Source organism: Pristis pectinata, chromosome 22 (assembly GCF_009764475.1).
Source record: "Pristis pectinata isolate sPriPec2 chromosome 22, sPriPec2.1.pri, whole genome shotgun sequence".
NCBI classification, from domain to species: domain Eukaryota; kingdom Metazoa; phylum Chordata; class Chondrichthyes; order Rhinopristiformes; family Pristidae; genus Pristis; species Pristis pectinata.
In genome coordinates, this window is record NC_067426.1 from 785,937 (window position 1) to 800,375 (window position 14,439).

Sequence of the window (14,439 nt, forward strand, 5' to 3'; positions counted from 1 at the left end):
CCACAAAGCTCCCTCATGTTGAAAGAAGTGTCACTTACCCAGACTTGCTGATCTGCTGGAGAACAGCTGGCTGCATGGGACCTGTGTGAGTGCTTCATCTGTGCCCTAACGTAGCACTTTTCACAATACCCACTATGGGCCGGGTTTGCGAGCATGCTACAGTCTGAAGCACGGCAGACAGACATGTTTCGGAGATGGGATGAAATCTGAGCAAATTGTTTCTGAGGGGGAGAGGATGAGTAGTCACTGTGTCTTCGAGCTGGATCTTGTGGAGAGGAAACTCCTAGGAAGAGAACATCTTAGTATTAATCTCACAAACCCCCGAATGGGCAAAACCCGTTGCACAATTCCCATCAATACAACAGCATGTGTTACGAAGTGTAACTGGGTTTACATATTGATCTGCACACAGGAAGAAGCTGACCGTCCTTTAAATAGAACAACATTTATCTGGAAGTCACAGCTTGAGCCCAGCTCCATAATAACGGGCTGAGGCATCTTTGTACATTTGATCATTGGGTGTGTGTACATTACAAGAGAGATAGGGAGTGCAGGAAAGTGGCACTGAGGTAAAAGATCAGCCGCAATCGTATTGACTGGCAGAGCAGACACAAGGAGCTGAACTGCCTCTATTTCTTGCATTCATTGAAGCAGAGGTGGGGCAGCACATCGACGGGGTGGGGCAGCACACCAACAGCATGGGGCAGCATAAGAATAAGGTTCATGCATCTCTGGGCACTGAGAGGTAGAGCTGCACATAATTCATATCAAATCTACTTTGACTGGGCCATTTCTCCTATTTGTGAGACATTTTCACTAGAAATTGCTTTAAGTACACACACCACAGATCAGATGTCCAAATGGACACATGTTTCTGTAGAACATAGCAGGAGAGAGCCACTCAGCCCTTCAATATAATCATGACTGACCTGCCTCATCTCCTCTTTTATGCCAGTTCCCCACTGCCCTCAAACTCCTGATCTTTCAAATCTCTTTAAATACCCTCAATGGTCTCATCTCCACATCCTCATTTTAGAGATTCATTGCCCTCTGTTAGAAGTTCCTACACACCTCAGTTTTAACCTTGTAATCATGGTCCTTGTTCAAACACCTTGACAGCTACCCTGTCATGTCCCTTCAGGATCTTAAATCTGTTCGTCACACTGTGATTACAATTTAGGGGGGGGAAGCTATGGTTAGAAAAGAAGTTGGACATCTCGGATGTCCTGGAGTGAAAAGCCTCATCATGGGAGAAGATGCAGCAGAGGCAGAGAAATTGAGAAAAAGGGATCGTGTACTTGCAAGAGACAGGGTGGGAGGAGCTATAGTCGGGGTAGCTGTGGGCGTCAGTGGGTTTGTAGAAGATGTCGGTGAATAAGGAATCTCCTGAGATGGAGATGGAAACATTGAGGAAGGAGAGAGAGGTGTCAGAGATAGTCTTAGTGAATTGGAGAGCGGGGTGAAAATTTGTGGTGACATTTATGAAACTGTTGAGTTCCACACGAATCCAAGAGGTGGCACCAATGCAGTCATTGATATTGCGGAGAAAGAATTGAGGAATGGGGCCGGAGTAGGTTTGGAACGGAGACGGTTTTCCCTCCTTACCTGTGACCCATCCCCCAGTGGATCTGCTCTCCCCCCCTCCCCTGCACCTGCCCATCACTATCTCTTACCTGCATCTACCTATAACCACCTTGTGCCCAGCCCGCCTCCCCTCTTTTGTCCACCTATCACTGCTCTGCTTTTCCCTCCCATATATTGGGTTTCCCCTTTTCCTATCTTCAGTCCTGAAGAAGGGTCCTGACCCAAAATGTTGACTGCCTGCTTTTCTGCCTGGCCTGCTGAGTTCCTCCAGCATCATCATGTTTTTCATCTAGATTCCAGTATCTGCAGTCCTTTGTTTTTCTAAACTAATCCCATCTGCCTGTACTTGGTCTGTATCCCTCTCTCCCTGTCTGTTCGTGTACCTGTCTAAATGAAACTTAAACGTTGCTATTGTATCTGCTTCTACCACCTCCCCTGGCAGTGAAATCCAGGCACCCACCACTCTCTGTGCAAAAATAATTTTATAAACTTCTAACAGGTCTCCCCTCAGCCTCTGATGCTACAGAGAAAACAGCCCAAGTTTGTCCAACCTCTCCTTATAACTAATGCTCTCTAATCCAGGCAGCATCCTGGTGAACCTCTACTGAACCCTCTCCAAAGTCTCTATATCCTTCCTGTGGACTGGTGACCAGAACTGAACACAATACTCTAAATGTGGCCTTACTAAAGCTTTATATAGCTGTAACATGACTTCTCAACTTTCATACTCAACACCCTGACCGACAAAGGCAAGCACACCATACACCTTTACCACCCTGTCTGCTTGTGTTGCCACTTTCAGGGAGCTGTGGACTTGCACCCCACAAATGTGATTGACTGACATACACTCCCACCAAGTCTGGCGACTCTCCATTGCTGACTCCTGGAGAAAGTTATCTATGCTGTAAATAACTTCTGAAAACCGGCTTCACATAAAGCAAATCCTAACATCAAACAAGTCAAGTTTTCAGGGAGAACACACACAAAATGCTGGAGGAACTCAGCAGGTCAGGCAGCATCTATGGAGAGAAACAAACAGTCGACGTTTCAGGCTGAGACCCTTCATCAGGACTGGCAATCCTAATGAAAGGTTTCTTCATCAGGACTCGACCCAAAATGTTGACTGTTTATTTCTCCCCATAGATGCTGCCTGACCTGCTGAGTTCCTCCAGCACTTTGTGTGAGCTGCTCCCAATTCCAGCATCTGCAGAATCTCATGTGTCCAAGTTTTGAGGGGGGATATCCTGGAAGGCTCCTCAAACAAGGCCACATGCATAGGAATTAGAAACAAAAAGGGTGTTGTTACTCTGTTGGAGATGCATTACAGACCTCCCAACAGGAGATAGAGGAACAGATATGTAGGCAGAGAGCAGAGAGATGCAACAAAATAGGGTTACCATCCTGGGGGATTATCCCAAAATATTAACTGGGATTGCCTTAGCGGTAAAGGTTCAGAGGGGGTGCAATTTTTGAGGTGTGTCCAGGAGAGCTTTTTGACACAGTGTGTAGATGGACCAATGAGGGAAGGAGCATCACTAGACCTTGTCTTGGGGAATGTAGCTGGTCAGGTGGAGGGAGTGTCAGTGGGGGAGCATTTTGGAGATAGCGACCATAGCTCCGTATGATTTATAGTGGTTACAGCAAAGGACAGGGATGGACCAGCAATAAAGTCTTAAACTGGGGGAAGGCCAATTTCATTAACATTAGGGAGGACCTGGCAAAGGCAGCATCTACTGGCCGGTTAGTCTACATTTGCACAGTGGGAAGTATTCAAAGCAAGAGTTCAAGGCCAACATGTTCCTGTAAGGGTGACAAGTACAGGGAACGTTGGATGTTGAGTGTTAGTGAGGGCTGGATAAACAGGAGAAAGGCATGGGGAACTAATGATGGGGAGGCCTGTCGTAAGAATAAAATGTAGGAAGGTGCAAGGTGCTTAAAAAGGAAATTAGAAAAGCCAAGGCAGGTCACGAGAAATCAATGGCAGACAGGATTAAAGTAAATCTGAAGGCGATCGATAAGTTTTTAAGGCAAAGAATAACCAGGGAAAGAGTAGGGTCTATTAGAGACAAAGCAGGCAATCTGTGCTTGGAGCCAGAGGTGTAGGGGAGGTCCGACATGAATATGTTCCAATGGTATTCACAAAGGACGCAGACTTTTCAGCAGGAGGATTCAGTGCAGGGGAAGGTGATCGTCTGGTCCTGATGCAGGATTTCAAACAGAAACAGCATTCATCCATTTGTCTCCACGGTGCTGCCTGACTCGCTGAGGTCTTCCAGGAGTTTATTTTGTTCATCAAGATGTTACCTAGGATGGACCAGTTCAGTTATGAGGAGAGACTGGGTCTGATCTCCCTGGAGTGGAGGTGGTTAAGTGGGGACATGACTGAGGTGTATAAAATTATGAGGGGTACAGATAGGGGAGACTGCAGGAAACTTCCCCATATCTGAGGTAGATAAAACTAGAGGACACAGGTTTAGGGGAAGGGTGGAAGAGATTCAGAGGGGATTGGAGGGGGACCTTCTTCACCCAGAGAGTGGTGAGTACCTGCAACACACTGCCTGAGAGAGAGGTGGAAGCTGGGTCACTGACACCGTTTAAGAAATGTCGAGATCAGCACTTGAATCACTTGGACATGGAAGGCTACAGACCAAGTGCTGGTAGATGGGAATAATACGGAAGGTGCCCACTGGTCAGTGTGGACGAGTTGGGCCAAATGGTCTGTTTCTATTCTGTACGATTCTAAGATTCAAACTACTTACCAAGGCTTTCCAGATACTTGAAGAAGCAGGTGGTGCACAGTCCGGACTGGTCCTCTGTTCCAAAGTACTGACAGTCAGGGTTCTTGCATTTCCCACCTTCTCTGAGCTGCCTGACCTGCAGTCCCTGACCCTGGGCATTGCCCGCTCTCTGACTGTCTGCACTGGTCTTTGCAGCTTGCTGTGGCTCTGAGGAGCTCTGCCCTGATGTTCCATGCATCAGGGTCAAAGGATCTGTCCTCCTTAAACACAAGTAACACCAACCATTAAACTTCCTTACTTCTTGCTTACACTTGCTGCACCTCTCTCCCAACAAATCCATCCTTCTATCAACTATTTCACCTGGCAATGCAGGAGCAGAATTCCTGCCTCCCTCTGGAATACCATCCACATGGCCCCTCTTGCAGAAGCAGCTGGCACAGAAGCCATGCAGGGCCACACTTCCAGTGAACGGACACTCGGTGCTTTTACACTTCAGGGCATTTGTCTCATTGAAGAACAAGGTGTCAGATGTTGGTGGAGGTGACAGATGATCTCTGATGTCTTGTACTGCAAAGATTGTTGTTTCTTTCCTATTAAGCTGTCTGTTCCCTCCGTGGTTGTCTTCTTCCTTGCAGATGTTGGGCTCTGAAGGCCCTTCCTTGCTCTGGAATGCATCATGACACACGTGGCAGAATGGTTTGGTGAACTTTGAACAAAAGTACGGGCAGCCGTGCGTCAAACATTTGTCCTCCACAATGGACAGGTTTGAGAGGAAATCAAAGTCCCTTTCATTCCTGTTGCTTCTTACGTCATCACTGCCTTCCTGCCGGGATTTGTACTGATGGTTAACAAGCTGGAAATAATCCTGAACCAGGTTAAGGTCATCAGGCAAAGGGTTTATAAGCAACCTGGAGAAAAGAAACAGAATTGCAATTATTTGTTGCTTTGAAAGATGTACCTCCTTCACTTACAGAGTCCTGGTCATTGGAAAAGTTCCAGTGATAGAGCACGAAATAAGGAAAGGCTTTCGGGGCTCTACAATCCCCTTTAACTATCAGTTGTTTCAATAAAATGGACTATTACTGCCAAGTGAACCATTTACAAATGTGTCACGGGGCTGACTGAGGACTGAAAACCTTAACTGCCATAGCCTTCACACCCTCCCTCTCACCTCTGTACGTGGCTGTACTTCGTTACTTGCACCAAGTGCTCAGAATGCAGTTCTGGGAATTGGTTAAACGTTGCCAATGCCCTCAGGTGTATAGGTGAGGGGTAGGATCTGGGGGGAGTTGATGGGAATGTGGGGAGAATACAGTGGGCTAGGCTGGGATTAGTGTAAATGTGTGCTTGCTGGTCAGCATGGACTCAGTGGGCCTGTCTCTGTGCTGTGTCTCTCTATCATTCTAGGTAGGAAATGCAATTTGATTTGGACACTGTTCCTCCTCTCCACCACCTCCCCAGCCTGCACCGTCCAGCCTCAGAGATGTAGAGTTGTTGGGGGGACATGGGTGGCTGCTCCAAGGTCCCAATTCCACTGCAGGGTGGGGTTCTGACTGTACAGGCAGAGTTTCTGTTTATTCCTTTACTGGGTTGTGGTGTTGCAGCCAAGGCCAGCATCATTAGACTATTTAGCAACATTAGACTATTGTTTATTGACTACAGCTCTGCCTTCAATACAATAATTCCAAGCAAGCTTGTCACCAAACTCCGAGACCTAGGACTCAACACCTCCCTCTGTAACTGGATCCTTGACTTTCTAACAGACCGCAGTCAGTGAGGATAGGCAGCAATACCTCCAACACGATTATTCTCAACACTGGTGCCCCACAAGGCTGCGTCCTCAGCCCTCTACTCTACTCCCTATACACTCACGACTGTGTGGCCAGATTCTGCTCTAACTCCATCTACAAGTTTGCAGATGATACCACAGTTGTAGGCCGTATCTCAAACAGTGATGAGTCGGAGTACAGAAAGGAGATAGAGAGCTTAGTGGAATGGTGTCATGACAACAACCTTTCCCTCAATGTCAACAAAACAAAAGAGCTGGTCATTGACTTCAGGAAAGGGGGCGGTGTACATGCACCCGTCTACATCAATGGTGCTGAGGTCGGGAGGGTTGAGAGCTTCAAGTTCCTGGGTGTGAACATCACCAACAGCCTGTCCTGGTCAAATCACATAGATGCCACAGCAAAGAAAGCTCACCAGTGCCTCTAATTCCTCAGGAGGCTAAAGAAATTTGGTTTGTCCCCTTTGACTCTCACCAACTTTTACTGATGCACCATTGAAAGCATCCTATCTGGATGTATCACGGCTTGGTATGGCAACTGCTCTGCCCAGGACCGCAAGAAGCTGCAGAGAGTTGTGGACACAGCCCAGTGCATCACGGACACCAGCCTTCCCTCCTTGGACTCTGTCTTTATCTCTCGTTGTCTAGGTGAAGCAGCCAGCATAATCAAAGACCACACCCACCCGGGACATTCTCTCTTCTCTCCTCTTCCATCAGGTAGAAGATACAAGTGCCTGAGGGCACGTCCCACCAAACTTAAGGACAGCTTCTACCCCACTGTGATAAGACTATTGAATGGTTCCCTTATACAATGAGATGGACTATGACCTCACAATCTACCTTGTTGTGACCCTGCACCTTATTGCACTGCACTTTCTCTGTAGCTGTGACACTTTACTCTGTACTGTTACTGTTTTTACCTGTACTACATCAATGCACTCTGTACTACCTCAATGTAACTGCACTGTGTAATGAATTGACCTGTACAATCGGTTTGTAAGACAAGCTTTTCACTGCACCTCGGTACAAGTGACAATAATAAACCAATACCAATACCAATAGCCCATCCCTAGCTGCCCTGGGGCAGGTGGGGGTGAGTTGGGTTGTGCTGTTGCTGTCAAGGCCAGCATCATTGCCCATCCCTAGCTGCCCTGGGGCAGGTGGGGGTGAGTCACCTTCTGGAACTGTTGCAGTCCTTCTGGTGAAGGTGCTCCCAACCTTCCAGGGTTTAGACCCAGTGATGGTGAAGGAATGGTGAGATATTTCCAAGTCAGGATGGTAGCATTCCCACAAACCTGCTGCCCTGCCCTTTTTGTGGTAGATATCATGGGTTTGGGAGGTGCTGCTGGAGTAGCCTGGGCAAACAGAAGCAGTACATTTTGTAGGTGGTACACAGTGTAGCTGCTGTGGATAGTGCGAAGGGAACAAAGGCTGATCCAGTGGAGTTTCTGACTGATGGTAGTCTGTGCCTGTCCCGGAGTAATAAAGGTGTAGCACTCACAGAGCCATAGACAGAGTCATAGAGCCATACAGCATGGAAACAGGCCCTTCAGCCTGATGGCCATGCCAACTGTGATGCCTACCTATGCTAATCCCATTTTCCTGCATTTGGCCCATATCCCTCTATTCCTTTTCTAACCTTGTACCTGTCCAAATGCTTCTTAAATGGTATGATTGTACCCACCTCCACTGGCAGCTCGTTCCATATACCCACCACCCTCTGTGTGAAAAACCTGTCCCTCAAATCTCCTGTAAAGATTTCTCCTTTCACCTTTAACCTATGCCCTCTAGTTTTAGACTCCTCCACCCTGGGAAAAAGACTCTATCTACCCTATCTATGCTCCTCATAATTTTATGAAACTATATATAAGGTCACCTCTTAGCTTCCTACATTCCAGTGAAAGGAATCCCAGCCTATCCAATCTCTCCTGGTAACTAAACCCTCCATTCCAGGCAACATCCTGGTGAATCTCTTCTGCACTCTCTCCAGCACTGCCACATCATTCCTGTAGTGGTGACCAGAACTGCACACAATATTTCCAAGTGTGGCCTATCCAATGTCTTGTACAGTTACAACTCTTGTACTCAATACCCCTGCCTACAAAGGCAAGCCAGCTAAACACCTTCTTCACCACCCTATCCGCCTGTGTTGCCATTTTCAGGGAGCTATGAACTTGCACTCCAACATCCCTCTGTACATCAATGTTCAAAGGTCCCCACCATGGACTGGGCATGTTTGGTCAGTATTAAACGACCCAAGTGCATCACCTCACACTTGTTGGAGGTGGTCATTTCCCTGTGTGGCACTAACTTTATCTGCCACCTATCAGCCATGCCAGGACATGGCTGCATGGCTCCAGAGTCAGGCTGCATGCAGGGAAATGATAACAACCGTCCCCACATCTGACCCTAGGGCGGGCAGCCGAATGTGTCAATGAGCTGTGAGGGGTTTACTGCATCAAGGCAGCAGGGAAGTTTTGCCAAGTTATTTACTGTGTCACTGCAACTTCTAGGGGAATTTTACCTCCAGGGGATACCTTAGACTTGAGGATTGAACCAACTCCAGGAGTTAAAGCTGCTGACTCACTTTTTGCATCAAATTTCCCAAAAAATTTGTTTTGAGGGAAGCAGAATCTGTGTTAATTGTTCAACATTTTGCTTCTTGTTCCTCAGTGCATCAGCTGAGGCATTAGGGAATGAACAACTTCCTCAATGCTCCAGTCACACTGTTCCACTGTCCCAAACAGCAGGCAGCTGTGTTAACACAGAACACAGGTCAGTACAGCAGAGGAACAGGCCCTTCGGCCCACCATGATGCCAGTCCAAACTAATCCCATCTGCCTGCACATGGTCCATATCCCTCCATCCCCTGCATATTCACGTGCTGATCTAATAGCCCCTTAAACACCACAATTGTATCTTCTTCTGCCACCACCTCTGGCAGCTCGTTCCAAGCACCCACTACTCTCTGCCTCACACATCTTTAAACCTTCCCCCTCTCACCTTAAATGCCTGCCCTCTAGTATTTAATATTTCTACCCTGGGAAAAGGACTCTGACTGTCTATTCCTCTCAGAACCTTATAAACCTCCCTCAGGTCTCCCCTCAGCTTTTGATGCTCCAGAAAAAAACAACCCAAGTTTGTCCAGCCTCTTCTTATAGCTCATACACTCCAATCCAGGCAGCATCCTGGTGAACCTCTTCTGCACCCTCTCCAAAGCCTCCACACCCTTCCTGTAATGCGCTGACCAGAATTTCAGGCAGTACTCCAGATGCAGCCTAACCAAGGTGTGGGTAGTAATGGAATCTCCTCAGTCAGGCACTCGTCAGATGGTAGAGACTGGAATCTCCTCAGTCAGACGCTCGTCAGATGGTAGACACTGAACCCACCTGGCTGCATTGACAAATTCGACGCCATTGCAGTCCAGCACCGAAATCTCAATCAGATAATTGCTCAGTAGCTGCTTCCTGTTGACTTTTTCAGCGTCCAAGAGAAAGCGGATTGGTAGCTCCACACTCCCAGCCTTACTTGGCACGACTAATGGAAAAGCATTTATCTCTGAAGGGGAAGGAACAAGGAGACATTACGTAACAAGCCGTGGGTATTCCTCGAGGCATTTCAAATGGATAACACAAGCCTGACCACCTTCCTTACTTTCCCACTTGAAGGCCTCGATTGTAAACAGTGTGTCCGGCAATTCCTCCACAATTTGTGTCACATCTCTCTGCAAGTCACCTGATAGGTTGAGACTGCAGCATGCTGGCTGCTAACAGCTCTAAAGAGGCAAAGGATTGAGAACATCAGCTTCCTGACCATTGATATGGATCTTTAATAGATCATCAGTGAAGTTCCTGTGGCCACGCTGGGACCAGTAAAGGCAAAGATCAGGATACAATCTAAGCAAAAAGCTCAGAAGTTCTGGTGACCTTTCCTGAGAATTCCAGTGGGAATCTACAGGAATCACAAGCTGTTATCAGAGACTTGGGGGGTGGGGGGTGGGGGGAAATTCTAACTCACATCGGGTGGATTTGGGTCAGGTAGGTAGTGGGCTGCAGTGACACTGGGGCTGCCTTGAACCCAGCCAACACCTGCTTTATTGGAGGGGGGATGAAGGGTGGACAACCAATCAGCTGTCTCCTCCGCAGGGAGTAGTTCTGGGCCAAGTAAGTGGCAGAGTCACTGGTGCCTGAATTCTGTTCTAACCACAGACATTTAACCCATTGACTATTGGCTTTGATGAATTCTTGTAATAAAGTGTTCCTTAAGAAGTGTATTTACTCTACAATCTTGAAATTACTTCTCAGATTAGTTATAGGCTGTGATACAGACGAGATCCTTGGTCTTGTAAGACGGACCCTTAAAGAAACTGAGCACCATTTGGGGCTGTGTCAGAGGCAGATCTACTCCTGAATGGCCGTACCTGGTCCTATGTCATTGATGGTGATGAGTGGGGAGAAATGACGATGCTCATAACCCAACAGGATGGGACAGCTGTAGCACTGGAGGGGTGGCCAAAGCAGGGGGAGGTAGATTCCCGCAGGACTCGAGGTCATCACGCTTGAAGTACTTTTTGAACTTTCTTCTGAGTTTCCTTTTTCAAAAACAAAAGGTCATAATTGTTACCACATGGAGACTTCCCAGGTCCTGGAAGATAATAGTTTACAGATGCAGTGATACAAGTGAGGTTGAAACACATCTTCCTGCAACACAACAATAATGTAATATGTTTAATGTCCATCTTTGGGGTGTGGGGAAACTGCAGCAGGGCTGGCATTTATTGACCATCCCTAAGTGCCCTAGAAAAGTGGTGGTGAGCTGCCTCCCTGGACCACTGCAGTTCTTCTGGTCAAGGCTGTTGGGAGGGAGTTCCAGGACTGACAACATACTTCCAAGCCAGGATGATGCATGACTTGGAGGGGAACCAGCAAGTGGTGGTGCTCCCCTGCGCCATCGGCCCTTGTCCTGCTCGGTGGTGGAGGCACAAAGAGGTACAGCACAGAAACAGGCCCTTCAGCCCACCAAGTCCGTTTTAACACTAATCCTACACTAACCCATTTTATTGTCCCCACGTTCCCAAAACTCTCATCTACACACCAGGAACAATTTACAGTGGCTAATTACCCCACCGACTCACACATTTTTGGGATGTGGGAGGAAACTGGAGCACCCAGAGGAAACTTCACACACACAGCACTGGATGTCAGGATTGAACCTAGGTCTCTCTGCTGACTGTGCCACTGTGTCTCAGACCAGATGTAGCTGCTGTGCATTTTGCAGATAGTACACCCTACAGCCCGTGCACTGGTTGTGGAGGGAATGAACGTTTAGGGTGATGGATTGCAGGCTGCTTTGTCCTGAGTGGTTCAAGCTTATTTCACGTTATTGGAACTGCATCCATCCAGGCAAGAGAAGAGTGGTCCGTCACAATATGGACCTCCTGATGTGTCCTGTTGATGGTGGGATGGCAAGTGAGTGACTTGCTACAGGACACCTGGCCTCTGACCTGCACCTGTAGCCTAAAGTACGAATGGGGCTGGTCCATTTCGGTCTTTCATAAAGCCATACAGCACAGAAGCAGGCCCTTTGGCCCATTGCATCCATACTGGCCATCGAGGAGCCATCCACGCTAATCCTTCTTTCCCTCTCACATCCCATTAACAACTTCCACCTTCACCTTATCCTCCTGCGACCCACCACCCGCTGCACATTTTGGGATGTGAGGGGAAACCAGAGAAGCCAGATGAAACTAATGCGGTCACAGGGAGAATGTGCAAACTCCATGCAGGCAGCACCCAAGGCCAGGATGATGCTGTGTGGCTGTGCTGCCTGTCTGGTTCATGGGGTCCCTCAGAATGTGGATGGTGATGCCACTGAATGTCAAGGGTAAATGGATGGACTCAGTCTTGTTGGAGTTGGTCATTGTCCAGCATGTCTGTGGCACAACGTTACTTGTAACTTGTCAGCCCAAGACCGAACACTGCCCAGGACAGACTGCATGCAGACGTGGGGCTGCTTCAGTTACCAATGGAATTGAACCTTGTGGGGTCATCAGCAAAGATCTGACCCCACTGTGGGGCTGAGATGATTGACCTCCAATAACTAACAGCTGGTAATGATTCTGAACATGGTTAAACATCTCGAGGTACTCACATCCGACATCAGCATGTGTGCAGCCAATATTCTGGCCTCTCACTCCCTCATGTGGTTTATGAGTATTTTTCCTTTATTCCCTGATCAGTTTTTAGAAACAAACGACTACAACAAGTTGAAATAAATCCTTCGATGAGCATAGTGGGGTTGTGTTGGTATAAAGTCTGGGGCTACAAATCTGGTGCCCTGTTGTCCTCACTCAGTCACTTGGTCAGTTGGTCAGCTTCTATCCTGTATGACCTTTAGTGCTAGTACACAGGGCAGCAACTGTTTGCTGCCATATTCCCTAAACAGCAGAGGGCTTTGGAAGCTCCCCACAGAATCCCCGTTCCAAAGAAACCTTTGATGTCCTTAAACCAAGTTAAACCATGGTCAACACCCTAATTTCTTGCCTCATCCAAAAGGAACCATGTCTAATAATGCAACATCCTGAGAGATGCAAGGACTGGCACAGTGGATCCGCATACACCCACTGTGTGAGATTTGAATCATCACAGTCTCACCGAGATATGAAAGTGGTTCCAGTGGGAAGGAACTGAAGATGTTTTGTACAGAAAACACAAGAGATTTGATAAAATGAGGTTACATAGCAAGAGTTGGCTCCATCTTTGACAGTTACTACTTGACCTTTAGTATTGCACTCTCCACCATCAGACGCCTGTGGTCACTGGCAGTGAGCGAGTAGAAACATCTCTGTTCTGTCTCATTCCTTCTGTCGTTAAAGATTCCAGAGCCCAAACCTGGCAACCATTGATGTCAACTTCTAGCAGTGTAATAACACCTGGGGTCATTGGGAGAATGAGAGGATTAGACATGGTGCAGTGTTTTGTGCCAGAATGTAGACAGTCCTATTGCGATGGGGCAGTGCTGGACCTGAAACCAGACAAGTGGGTGAAATGTCAGTGGGGGAGCGCACTGGGGATAGTGACCATAACTCGGAAAGTTTCAAAGCAGTGAAGGTGTTGGTACCAACGACATAGGTAGAAAGAGGGATGAGGTTCTGAAAAGTGAGTTTAGGGAGACAGGCAGAAGGCTGAAGAACAGGACCTCAAGGGTAGCAATCTCAGGATTGCTGCCAGTGCCACGTGATAGTGAGGGTAAGAATAGGAGGAGATGGCAGATGAATGCGTGGCTGAGGAGTTAGTGCACGGGGCAAGGTTTTAGATTTTTGGATCATTGGGATGTCTTCTGGGGAAGGTGGGACCTGTACAGATTGGATGGGTTACACCTAAACTCAAGGGGGACCAATATCCTTGCAGGCAGGTTTGCTAGTGTGGTTCAGGAGGGTTTCAACTAGTTTTCAAGGGGGATGGGAACCGGAGGGATAGGTCAGTGGAAGAAGTGCATGGAGTAAAGTCAGATCTAACATACAGAGAGGCTTTGAGGAAGGAGAAGCAGAGTATAGGGTATAAAAGTAGAAAGGTGGATGGACTAAAGTGCCTCTACTTAAATGCAAGTAGCATCCGGAATAAGGGTGATGAACTGAGAGCTTGGATAAATATATGAAACTATGATATTGTGGCTCTTGCAGAGACTTAGCTGTCACCAGGGCAGGAATGGATACTGAATATTCCCAGATTTCAGTGTTTTAAAGGGGATAGGGAGAGGGGGAGAAGAGGAGGAGGGGTGGCGATACTGGTCAGGGATACTATTACAGCTGCAGAAAGGATGGATAATGTAGAAGGATCCTCTCTAGAGTCAGTATGGGTGGAAGTTAGGAACAAGAAAGGAGCAGTTACTCTACTGGGAGTATTCTATAGGCCCCGGTAGCAGCAAGGATACTGAGGAGCAGGTTGGGAGGCAGATTTTGGAAAGGTGCAAGAATAACAGGGTTGTTATCATGGGAGACTTTAACTTCCCAAATGTTGATTGGCACCTGCTTAGTACCAAAGGTTTAGACGGGGCAGAGTTTGTTAAGTGTGTCCAGGACGGATTCCTGTCACAGTGTGTTGACAGGCCGACGAGAGGGAATGCCATATTAAATCGAGTATTAGGTAATGAACTGGGTCAGGTGACAGATCTCTCAGTAGGTGAGCATTTGGGAGACAGTGACCACCGCTCCCTAACCTTTAGCATTGTCATGGACAAGGATAGCAGCAGAGGACAGGAAGATATTTAATTGGGGAAGGGCAAATTATGAGGCTATAAGGCTAGAACTTGCGAGTGTGAATTGGGATGACA

General features: G+C 47.6%; 1 protein-coding gene across 1 annotated transcript in view; it reads right to left on the reverse strand.

The window, feature by feature from the left end:
• The window catches only part of LOC127581878 (tumor necrosis factor alpha-induced protein 3-like), a 42,302-nt gene that overhangs the window by 6,496 nt on the left and 21,367 nt on the right, over positions 1-14,439 (reverse strand). The window contains exons 6-9 of the mRNA XM_052036705.1: positions 10,529-10,699; positions 9,498-9,666; positions 4,344-5,230; positions 39-283 (exon numbers count right to left, since the gene is read on the reverse strand). Of these exons, the coding sequence (XP_051892665.1) occupies positions 39-283; positions 4,344-5,230; positions 9,498-9,666; positions 10,529-10,699 (1,472 nt within the window). The remainder of the gene's footprint in view (positions 1-38; positions 284-4,343; positions 5,231-9,497; positions 9,667-10,528; positions 10,700-14,439) is intronic.